This window comes from Rhinolophus hipposideros (assembly GCF_964194185.1).
Source record: "Rhinolophus hipposideros genome assembly, chromosome: 9".
Taxonomy (NCBI): Eukaryota; Metazoa; Chordata; class Mammalia; order Chiroptera; family Rhinolophidae; genus Rhinolophus; species Rhinolophus hipposideros.
This window is the reverse complement of record NC_138055.1, coordinates 43,879,566-43,891,971: the sequence shown is the minus strand read 5'-3', so window position 1 is coordinate 43,891,971 and position 12,406 is coordinate 43,879,566. Positions and strand designations below refer to the sequence as shown.

The 12,406-nt window shown below is 36.3% G+C and overlaps 1 protein-coding gene across 1 annotated transcript in view; it reads left to right on the top strand.

The window, feature by feature from the left end:
- SLC2A13 (solute carrier family 2 member 13) overlaps positions 1 to 12,406 on the top strand; it is a 311,261-nt gene that overhangs the window by 39,958 nt on the left and 258,897 nt on the right. The window contains exon 2 of the mRNA XM_081061327.1: positions 7,568 to 7,727. Within this exon, the coding sequence (XP_080917453.1) occupies positions 7,568 to 7,727 (160 nt within the window). The remainder of the gene's footprint in view (positions 1 to 7,567; positions 7,728 to 12,406) is intronic.

Genomic DNA, 12,406 nt, shown 5'->3' with positions numbered 1-12,406 from the left:
GTCGGCGTCTATATTCATGGTACCTGCTTAGCTTATGTAAGAAGTTTGAGATCCCTTTTTGGAAAAGAGTATTTAAAGAGAAGGAAAATATTCACAATATAATGAGTTAAAGCTACAGACTTACGGAAAAAATACTGCAAATTATAACCAAATTTTAATAGTGGTTATCAATAGGTGGAATGATTTCTTACTTACTTCTTACCTGTAGGTTATTTTATTTACCCTAATTTTTATCTATGGTTTCTGAATTTTCCTTAATGAATAATGTTTTTAAGTATTAAAAACCAATCAACAATAGTTTAAAAGGATATGGTTTGGTATACACATCCCAAAATACTAATCAACAAGGTCTGTGCTTGATACTTAGGCAAGTTATATTGCAGAAGATATGTGAGATAGGATCATGAATGAGCTTGTAGTCCTGCTTGGAGAAGCAATGTGATACAGTCATACTGAGAAGTTACCGGGAGATAAGGATGTGGGCAGATCAGTAGAATAGTCTCAAGTAATATAAAGGTCATTTAGCCCATGAAAGGTTGCACTGAGTTGAAATGCTGATGACATGTTTGTCGTGCTCTGTTAACTTTTAAACACCATAGAACATTACCTCTGCTGGTTATCCCCATAGATGGAATCTTTCTTATAACCTGGCTCTTCTGCTACAGACATTTTGTGTTATATATATTTTCATCACTTTGGGGCTTATTGCTCTCTGAAGTTGCCCAGCAGTTTTTGTGAGTGTCGAAGGCCCTATTTTTAGGTAAAAAACCAAAACCAAAAACTGAAGTCTAGAATGTTAATAACCTGGTCACTGTAGATACTTGATTACTTAGAAGAATGCAGATATACCTGGCCTGGGCAGGACGGCAAAACTGAAACAAATGTAGTGAGGGATACTGTTTGTTTAGACAGATTCTCCTTTTCTTTATTAAAATTCTTTAGAAATCATGGGGCAAGAATTTATAAAATGAAATTAGGACATCATAATCCTTCTTGTTCAAGAAGCGTTATTATTAAAAGGTAGCTTCATGTGCTTCTGAGAAGCTAATTAGTTGCTGTCTGGGTTATCATGCTGAGAGGCTGCTGTGATTCATGGGTATTTACCCATCGCAACAGGATTTTCTAATGCTATTTGGTTATGAAATTATTTATACTTCTGACTCAGGGCTTTAAAAGGGCTTCCAGCAGTTTTTGAAAGGCAACTTCTGCGCTCAAGAGCATTTTGTGCTGTTCATGGAGAATCAGCTTGGCAGCATGAGAGTATGAATCGAGTTTTGCTGTTGTCGTCTGAGGCACAATTTTCTGGTGAAACTCCTTGAGCCAAATATGATAATGCATTTTCATTGATGTAGACCTTTTATTTTGTAAGAAACAAACTTTGCTTGTGTCAAACTGTTAAACAATATTTAGAAGCAAAACCAGCACAGCTTTGGGTGGTTACGTTTACTCTAATAGCCCTTAACAGGAACTTGTGCCACTAAATTCCTTTTGTTAATTTCAAGTCATAAGTTTAGTCTGATGATTAAGACTTTGTTTTTTTTTAATCAGACATTTATTTTATTTGATTAGTGATTGGTATAGGGGAGGAAAAAGTTTTCTCTACCCTTCTAGGTTCTTTTGGATGATCTAATAATTAAGTTGTCGTAAGACAGATTAACAAGAGAAAATAACCAAGTTTAATTGCATACATACATATATGAACCCCATATACATGAGAGAATCAGAGACCCCACATGCATGAGGGGTTTAGAAACAGAAAGTTAAAATGAAGTATACGTGACATTCTGAGCTTAATGATGAGGTAAGGCACCCTGGGGCTTCAGAGGGGAGAAGGTCATTTGAAGGACGATAAGAGCAGATGTGCAGATGTTCAGTAATTAGATGTTTGCCCTATTGTTAAGTCATAAAAACTTATTTCTGGTAATAACTCTTAATATGGACAAGGCCCTTAATTCAAATTCTTTTAAGGGAGACGTGAAAATTTCTCTTTAACTCAAGGTCGCAATTGCTGCTAGCTCAAAATAATTCACATTCCAAAGTGGCACATCTCAGGGAGGCCTGTTCTGAACCCCTGAACTCCTTCATTGGAATAGGGAAAAAAATCTAAAGTTCTTCATAGAATCTGCTAAACTTTAAATATCATTAATTGCATCCATTTATGGAGCACATAATTAATTTGGGGTAATTCATACAATATTAACTGTCCTTTATTAGAAAAGTGAGCTTTGTCTAAGGACAGAATTCCTTTGTTTCTCTAAAGTGGAAAGGAGATTTTGAGGTAACATAGTTTTAATGTCCAAGGATTTTCATAAGTGGGTGTCATGTTTGGAAATCCATAAATTATGGTTTGCCTGGGTTGTTTTTTTGATTACAAGGCAGGTTAACAGGGTCTGCAACATTTGCATGTTGAACGGATGTGAATATAGTGAACACAGAGTCTACTACTCTTCCTGATTATCAGCATTCTTTCATCGTTCTCCATTTTCACAAAGCAGTTTTATGGATTTAAACTTGTCTAATTCGAAATTATACAGTTAATCACATTTAGTTCTCATTTTTCTGAGTAATTCATCTGCACTCTTTAACATGACCCCTGGTGCCAATAAGTCACACAGCAGCAATAGGGGCAGGGAAGAGACCAGACCCTTCTGCCCCTAGTTAATGTGTGGTAACTAATTTAGTGAGGCCAAAAAGGGAAATGTTTCTGAGAGATTTCCAAAGTGTCACTTTCTAAACAGGCATGGCACTCAGTCCTGGAATGGCACATTACAAAGACTAGGGGACCCAAATTGGTGAGGACTACTTTGATATTAACTTCCTATGTGACTTTCTGAAAGTCTCTTCTTGTCTGTCTCTGAGGCTGGATTTCTTTACCTTTCCTAAGGGATGATTATGATTATCTGTCCTGCCTACTCATCGATAGGATTACCTTACATAATAATGCAAAATGGTAACACAAAAAGACTTTAGAAATAACATAGTATTCAAGGATAAGGTAGCGGCGTGCTGGTCATTTCGTTTCAGTTTCTTTCTCCAGAATTTCCTTAAATATTGCAATTTTTCAGAAATCAGTTTTAGGCATTTTTCTCATATTCCATTTCTGAGCAATCTCCTCCATTCCCATGATTTCAGTTATGTGCCCCAGTCACACAGAACCGTCTTCTGAGCTCCAGGTATTTGTATAACTCCCAAGCCCTACCTGGCCCAGCCTCAGTTTGGAGTTGCATTTAAAGAAATGCAGTTCAGCAACTAAGAGCAATTGAAAAGTAGTACTACTTTTGTCTAAAGAATCTAATAGCATGTACATTATACCTCATCAATATTTCTTAGAATCGGTTACCTCTCACATTCCCAGTCAAGTCTCAGTCAGTCCCTGTGTTATAAGCTCCCATATTTTTCCATACTGACCCTGAGCCTCTCACTCACAACTCTGTCCAGTCTTTTTTTATTTGAACTCCTGACAAACCAGGTCTTTGACCCATGTTTTTATCTCCATCTTTTTTTTTTTTTTTTTTTTTTTGTCTAGCGTGAAAACAGCTCAAGAACTAGGTTGACAGAAACCAGATTTTCCCTCCTTAAAGATGAAAAGGAAGGAGAGATTGGTTATTTTGGCAAAGACTCTTATTGGATAGGAGAAGAGAAAGAGGCTGGGGATATTCGCATGTAAATAATCTATATTCTCAGCACACTTATGGAGTAGTCTACTTGTATATTTCACAGAGCACCTCTGACTCTATCTGTCTAAAACTTGACCTTGTTATGGTGCACCCAAAGTTGCTTCTCCTCCAAAGTTGCTTCTCTTCCAGTGTTTCTTACCTTTGTACAAAGAACCCATCAGGCTCTTAGTTGCTTATGCTGGACATCTGAACATCATCCTTAAATTCTTCCTCTCCTCATCCTTCACAAGTTTTATCCAAATTCTCCTTGGCCTAGATACAAAATACATAATTATAGGATCTCTCCTTTTTACTCTACTTTCAGTGCTGCCACTGTATTCATTGCTCCCCTGCAGTCAATTTTCCACACTCCAACCAGAAGGATCCTTTAAAAACATGAACCTGACTGACTTTTCTTCCTTTAAACTATTCAAAGGTTTCTGAGTACCAAATCCTTCATATAGCTTTAAGATTTTCTGTAGTCTGGTTGGTCTCTGCCCACGTCTCTAGAAATAGTACCCTTCAACATGATGCATTTCTTCTTGACTCGAGGCTTTTGTCTAAGCTAATCTTATTCTCTAAAGTATCTCTCACCCTCCACACCCCCATCTAGCTTTAGCTTATTCATTCACCAGATCTCGCCTTAAATATGACATCATCCAAGGCTTTTCTGAATCCCCATCCAGTGCCTTTGCCATAGGCTGGTAGTTCCCACACTTCCCGTTTGGTGAGACCCATCCCACTGGACGTGTAATTGCTTGTTCAAACACATTTGGCCGAGCCGCCCCTGAGCTCCATGAGGTAGAGGGCATGTTTTTCTTCTGTGACACTCTATCATCCCCTGTGCTTAGCACAGTGCTCAGCTCACATCACGTATTCCATGAACGTTCACTGATAAATAGATGCTGCTTCCATGATTTGTGCTGTCTGCCCCTCACACCCCCTCTCTACACAGAGTCTGCCTCACACTTTCTGTGTGACCTCTGAGAAAATACTGTCATTTCGTATTTTCTTAAGCTCATGCGCTACTCTGCAGAATGTCTGCACTGCCTTTCCTCGTGACCACCATGCGGTCAGCATGCAGCGGTGTCGGCATTAAAAGATGGGACTCAGTGTATCGCTGTACTGTGACCCTTCCTATGTTATTTGGAAAGATTTTGGTTGCATGTTTTTGTGAGTAGGGATTGCGTGTGGCTTTCTTTAGGGAAGGGACCTTATTTTATTATACTCATCCTGATAATCCCAGCACATAACACAGGTCAAACTGGATTGGAAAAGCCTCCTAACCAGAGATATAATAATAGAAATACAGGCTGATATTGTTGACTACTTTCTGTATGCTAGGCACAAGTTTAACGGCTTCGTTTTATTAACTTACTGAGTTTTCCCATTTCCTATGAAAGAATTACTTTTATTCTTTCTATAATATAGATGAGGAACTGGAGAGTCAGAAAAGTTAAGTTGTCCAGACTTGACCAGCTGGTATGTGGCAAGGCCGGGATTTAAACCCAGAGCCTGCCCTCATCTGTGGTGGTCAGTCAGTCAGTTTCTATGAAATATCTAATAGAGTGTAAGCAGTTGTAACAGTGCTAGCACTTATTAAACAGATCTTTTGGATTCTTTCCAATTTTAAATCCAGTGAGTCTGTCTTTTTATGAGTATAGTTCTTCGGTCATTTCCCTCTGTCCATTATCTGTTAATTTTTAGTGTCCTACTGTTTATTTTTAGTGATCAAGCTTTATAAGGGCCTGGGGACATCTCTGCATTTCCTATCAAGTAAAAATTTGTGGGCTTTGTGGTGAGCATGTGCTGCCTAAAACCATGATTCACATACTCAAATCTGTGGGCCAGCCACTGAATAAAGATCTCTGGCTATAGAGAGAAACTGAATTCCTCTTTACAGCCAGACCAAAGCAGAAAAAGAAGTCCAAATGATGAATTACTATTGCCTGAGTTTTCAAAGTTTAATCATAAAAGAACTAAAAAGAATATACAAGTAACTTGTTAACATTTGCTGCAAATGCTTCCTGTTTCCAAGTTAGGTGAACGCCAGTTTAGGGTGGTCTGTGCTATTCTATTAAGTTGATTAGCAGTCACATGGAAAATTTCAGCTGTTTAAGTGATGATTTATTTGTAAACTATTTGTACTTTGTCTACTAACACATGCTTATGATTTTATGAAGCTCATAAAACCATGAGATGCTCATAGAATCATAAGATACTTTTCCTCATCACCGCATATGGACAAGCACTACATAACAGTGGTAAAAACTAAAGAGTGTATGGTCCTGAGACTTAGTGATCTGACTTGTGTGCATACTTAATAACTACTTACAAACAGTTCTACACCAATAAAGTGAATGTTCCAGAAGCAGATATATATTACTTAAATCTTGTCTATCCATGTATTTATTTGCTTTCCTCAAAGATAGGTCAAAGAAAATAAAAATGTATTTTAAATACCTGACATTGGAGATGACTGGGGCTTCAGGAGGGACTTTAGTTCACAGAATAAGTACTAGGAAGTCTTAAACATTTGGTAGAGGTAGGCCTCTTTTCCTGCCTACCTAAAGGAAGGTCGGTAGTGATTTATAGCACCAATAAACAAACATAACTCAGTTATTGAGAAGCACAACTATTGCAGTTACTGAAACTAGAGAGTACTGTCTCTTGTGGTCCAGAATGTGGTCAGTAGTTCCTTCAAAAGACCTTGTTCAAAAAACACAGCAATAGGTGTCTCAGTGTTACTTCCTTCCATACAGGCAACGTACTCTTTGGCATCATACAGATAATTCATTAAAAGCAATTATATGTGGATCTAGTATACAACCCATTGATGTTCTTGTTTCATCTCGATATCAATTTATAGTATCTACAGATGTAAAAATATTAAATTTTCTTAGGCAATCCTGCTTAATTTTTTTCACTGAGCTATTGGTAAGTCGTGATTAGATATTAGTTATAGGTTAAAAATTGGAAGCGAGCTACACATGGCCAGCAGGGCCAAGATTTTCTTCAAGAGATAATTTTGCATTGGCTCAGAGTTGTGTACCATAGAACTGTAGTTGTATGCAGGATCACCTGGAGGATTTTTAAGACAGGCCCATTTCCCACCTCTGTAGTTTTCTAGTTAACTCCGGTGGGTGAAGTGAGGGCATCTTTATTAAACAAACAAACGTAAGTGGTTCTAGTGATCAGTGGAGTTTGAGAACTGCTACCATAGATTATGTGCCGATTTTAGATTAAAAAAAAAATTTAAAGCAGGTATTAATAAATACACCTTAGCCATGAAACCATCTATTTTACAGTTAAGATCACCTGCTTTTGAAAACGGTCAATTCCCAAAGTACTATTCATTGTGAGCTATTTCTGAAATGTACACCTAGCCAATTGAATAAGGTGATTTAATATATGGATTTCTTATTAGTATATCAATTAATAGTTTTGATGTGTCTACTGGACATGATGAGCTTGAATAGTAAAGAGATATTCTGAGATTTTTTTTTTTTATGTTCACCATCATCTAATTACATTTCTGTACAGACTAAAATATTTTAATAATTCTAGAGAGAACATTTTCCTATTTTAGCCCTAAAGTTATAAAGTTATAAAGCATACTTATATGCCTTCTAAAGTTATATGAGATCTCTAGAGGTACTTCATTTGTAGGCTTTCAAGTGATAATATGAAAAATGATACTCAAAAATTGGTGTCTCACATACATTTCTTATCTGCAGTGGTCACTAGTTATATATAAACAGTCATTAAATATGTGGTAAACCTTTGTTTAAAGTAGAAAACTAAGCTCATGTGTGTATATGTGTGTGTATGTCATAATCTAGCACTAATACCTGTAACAACAGGAATCTTGAATAAATGTCTTATGTTTACTTTTCGTTGTTTCTTTACAGGCATTGCTTCTATGACAGTGCCAGTGTACATCGCCGAGGTCTCACCACCCAATTTAAGAGGTCGATTAGTCACCATTAATACCCTCTTCATCACTGGAGGACAGTTCTTTGCAAGTGTTGTTGATGGAGCCTTCAGTTATCTCCAGAAGGATGGATGGAGGTCTGTAAATAGTTCTTATATTTAATTTTCAAATAAATCATGATTTTAGGAGATGGGATAAAAATTGAGAAATGATACGAAAATGTAACTGGTTATTGGGAATCATAGCTCATGTGTAAGTGCGTGGCATTCAGCAAAATTGGAAGTGGACAAGACGTTGACATTTATTTTAATGATAGACAAGGAAACTACCATTGAGAATTGATATTTGCAGGTTTGGTTGTTTTTGATTTTTTTTTGCATTCAGGTAACATTTCTCACACTGTACGTAATCTTTTGCAATATTTGTTTAAGAAATGAATACAGCAACAAATATGCATGTAGTTCTTGAATTGTATCAATGATAAGCTGTTTATGAACTGCAGCTAAAACTAACATCCTTTTTGGATTTAGGAGGCTACATTTAGATGTCAAAGAAAACCCAGTCATTAAAGGTGTAGACTTAGTTTTACTGTATAAAAAGATGTTACATATGTAAATTTAAAATACATAAATTCTTTCTTTTTTTTTAATTTATTGGGGTGACAATTGTTAATGAAATTACATAATTTCAGGTGTACAATTCTGTATTACATCATCTATAAATCCCATTGTGTGTTCACCACCCAGAGTCAGTTCTCCTTCCATCACCATATATTTGATCCCCTTTACCCTCATCTCCCTCTCCCCACCCCTCTTACTCTCTGGTAACCACTAAACTATTGTCTGTGTCTATGAGTTTTTGTTTCTCATTTGTTTGTCTTGTTCTTTTGTTGTTTTTGGTTTATATACCACATATCAGTGAAATCATAGGGTTCTCTACTTTTTCTGTCTGACTTATTTCGCTTAGCATTATACTCTCAAGATCCATCCATGTTGTCACAAATGTTCCTATATCATCTTTCCTTAATGCCGAATAGTATTCCATTGTGTATATATACCACAACTTCTTTATACATTCATCTATCGAAGGACATATTGGTTGTTTCCATGTCTTGGCCACCATAAACAAAGCTGCAATGAGCATTGCAGCGCATGTGTCTTTATGTATAAATGATTTCAATTTTTTGGGGTAGATACCCAGGAGAGGGTCATATGGTAATTCTATTCGTAATTTTTTTGAGGACCCTCCATGTTGCCTTCCATAGCGGCTGCACCAGTCTGCATTCCCACAACAATGTATGAGAGTTTGTTTTTCTCCACAGCTTCTCCAACACTTGTTACCATTTGTCTTGTTGATGAAAGCCATTCTGACTGGGGTGAGGTGATATCTCATTGTGGTTTTTATTTGCATTTCTCTGATGATTAGTGATGTTGAGCATTTTTTCATATGTTTATTTGCCATTTGTATATCCTCTTTGGAGAAATGTTTCTTCAGGTCCTCTGTGCATTTTTCAGTTGGGTTGTTTTGTTTGTTGTTGTGTTTCATGAGTTCCTTGTATATTTTGGATATCAGCCTCTTATAGGAGGCACTGTTTGCAAAAATCTCCCATTCAGTTGGTTGCCTCTTTATTTTGTCAATGGTTTCTTTTGCTGTGCGGGAGCTTTTAAATTTTATATAGTCCCATTCATTTATTTAAGCTTTTACTTCCCTTGCCTTTGGAGTCAATTTCATGAAATGCTCTTTGAACCCAAGGTCCATAAGTTTAGTACCTATGTTTTCTTCTATGCAGTTTATTGTTTCAGGTCTTATGCTTAAGTCTTTGACCTATTTTGAATTAATTTTGGTACATGGTGATAGATAGCAGTCCAGTTTCTTTCTTTTACACGTGGATTTCCAATTCTGCCACCACCATTTATTGAAGAGGCTGTCTTTTCTCCATTGTATGCCTTATGCTTCTTTGTCAAAAATTATCTGTCCATATTTATGTGGTTTTATTTCTGGGTTCTCAATTCTATTCCATTGGTCTACGTGTCTGTTGTTCTGCCAATACCATGCTGTTTTGATTATTGTAGCCCTGTAGTACAAGCTAGAGTCAGAGAGTGTGATACCTCCAGGATTGTTCTTTTACTTAAGATTGCTTTGGGTATTCAGGGTCTTTTGTGGTTCCAAACCAATCTGATGATTTTTTTGTTCTATTTCTTTAAAAAAAATGCCATTGGGATTTTGATGGGGATTGCATTAAATCTGTATATTGCTTTGGGTAATATGGCTATTTTAACTATGTTGATTCTTCATGAGCACGAAATGTCTTTCCGTTTCTTTATGTCTTCAGTTTCTTTTAAAAAATGTCTTATAGTTTTCGGCATATAGTTCTTTCACATCCTTGGTTAAGTTCATTCCGAGGTATTTTATTCTTTTTGCTGCAATTGCAAAAGGAATTCTTTTTTTAAATTTCTTTTTCTGAGATTTCATTTATATTATATAGGAATGCAGTGGACTTTTATACGTTGATTTTGTAGCCGGCAACTTTACTATGTTCATTGATTGTTTCTAATAGCTTTTTTTGGAGTCTTTAGGGTTTTCTATATATAGCATCATGTCATCTGCAAAGAGTGAGAATTTAACTTCTTCATTCCCAATTTGTATGCCTTTTATTTCTTTCTATTGCCTGATTGATCTGCGAGGATTTCCAACAACTATGTTGAAAAGCAGAGGTGATAGGGGACAGCCCTATCATGTTCCTGAAAGTAGAGCGAAGGGCTTCAGTTTTTTACCGTTAATTATGAGATTAGCTGAGGGTTTGTCACATATGGCCTTTATTATTTTAAGGTATTTTCCTTCTTTACCTATTTTATTAAGTGTTTTTTTTTTATCATAAATGGATGTTGTATCTTATCAAAAGCTTTTCCTGCATCAATTGATAAAATCATGTGATTTTTGTCCTTGATTTTGTTTAAGTGATGTATCACATTGATGGATCTGCGTATGTTGAACCATACTTGTGCCCCGGGGATGAACCCCACTTGGTCGTGGTGAATAATCTTTTTAATGCATTGCTGCACTCGATTTGCTAGAATTTTGTTTAGGATTTTTGCATCTGTATTCATCAGAGATACTGGTCTGCAGTTCTCTTTTTTTGTGTTGTGCTTACCAGGTTTTGGTATCAGGGTAATGTTGGCCTCATAAAATGAGTTAGGGAGTACTGTCTCTTCTTCAATTTTTTGGAAGAGTTTGAGCAGGATTGGTATTAGATCCTCTTTGCAGGTTTGGTAGAATTCTCTAGAGAAGCCATCTGGTCCTGGATTTTTGCTTTTGGGAAGGTTTTGGATGACTGATTCAATTTCTTTACTGGTGATTGGTCTGTTAAGATTTTCCAGTTCTTCATGGTTCAGCCTTGGAAGGCTATATGTTTCTAAGAACGTGTCCATTTCTTCTAGGTTATTGAATTTGGTGGCATATAGTTCTTCATAGTATTCTTGGATGATCCTTTGTATTTCTGTGGTGTCCGTGATAACTTCCCCTTTTTCATTTCTGATTTTGTTTATTAGTGTCTTCTCTCTTTTTATCTTAGTGAGCCTAGCCAAGGATTTGTCAATTTTGTTAATCTTTTTAAAGAACCAGCTCTTTGTCACATTAATTTTTTCTATTGTCTTTTTGTTCTCTATTTCATTTAGTTCTGCTCTGATTTTTGTTATTTCCTTTCTTCTGCTGACCTTGGGTTTCGCTTGTTCTTGTTTTTCTAGTTCTTTAAGGTGTAACATGAGGTTATTTATTTGGGATTTTTCTTGTTTCTTGAGATAGGCCTGTAATGATATAAATTTCCCTCTTAAAACCGCTTTCGCTGTGTCCCAAAAATTTTGGTAGGATATATTTTCATTCTCATTTGTTTTTATGTATCTTTTGATCTCTGCTCTAATTTCTTCTTTGACCCAGTCGTTCTTTAAAAGTATGTTGTTTAATATCCATATATTTGTGGTTTTTCCTGCTTTCTTTTTGCAGTTGATATCCAATTTCAGGGCCTTCTGATCAGAGAATATGCTTGGTATGATTTCAGTCTTCTTAAATTTGCTGAGGCTAGTTTTATGTCCCAATATATGGTCTATCCTTGAGAATGTTCCATGTACACTAGAAAAACATGTATAGTCTGATGTTTTAGGATGAAGTGCTCTATATATGTCAATTATGTCCATTTCATTTAATGTGTCATTTAGGGCTGCTATTTCGTTATTTATTTTCTATTTGGATGATCTATCCATAGCTGTCAATGATGTATTTAAGTCCCCTAGTATAATTGTGTTTTGGTCAATTTCTCCCTTTAGTTCTGTTAGTAGTTGCTTGGTATATTTCGGTGCTCCCTGATTGGGGGCATAAATATTGATGACTGTTATGTCTTCTTGTTGTATAGTCCCCTTTACCATTATGAAATGTCCATCTTTGTCTCTTGTTATCTTTTTCACCCTGAAGTCTGTTTCATCGGAAATCATTATGGCTACACCTGATTTTCTCTGGGTACCATTTGCTTGGAGTGTCAATTTCCACCCTTTCACTTTGAGTCTATGCTTGTCCTTGTAGCTGAGATATGTCTATTGGAAACAGCATAGGGTTGGGTTTAGTTTTTTCATCCAATCTGCTACTCTGTGTCTTTTTATTGGTGAGTTCAGTCCATTTACATTTAGGGTGATTATTGATATGTGAGGATTTCCTATCATTCTATCTTTAGTTTTTTGGTAAGACTGTGTCTCCATTGTTTCTTTGCCTTTTTGTTGTTGTGTGTTATCTCTGTGTGGTGGTATTCTATGGTTTTCCCCTCTGCTTC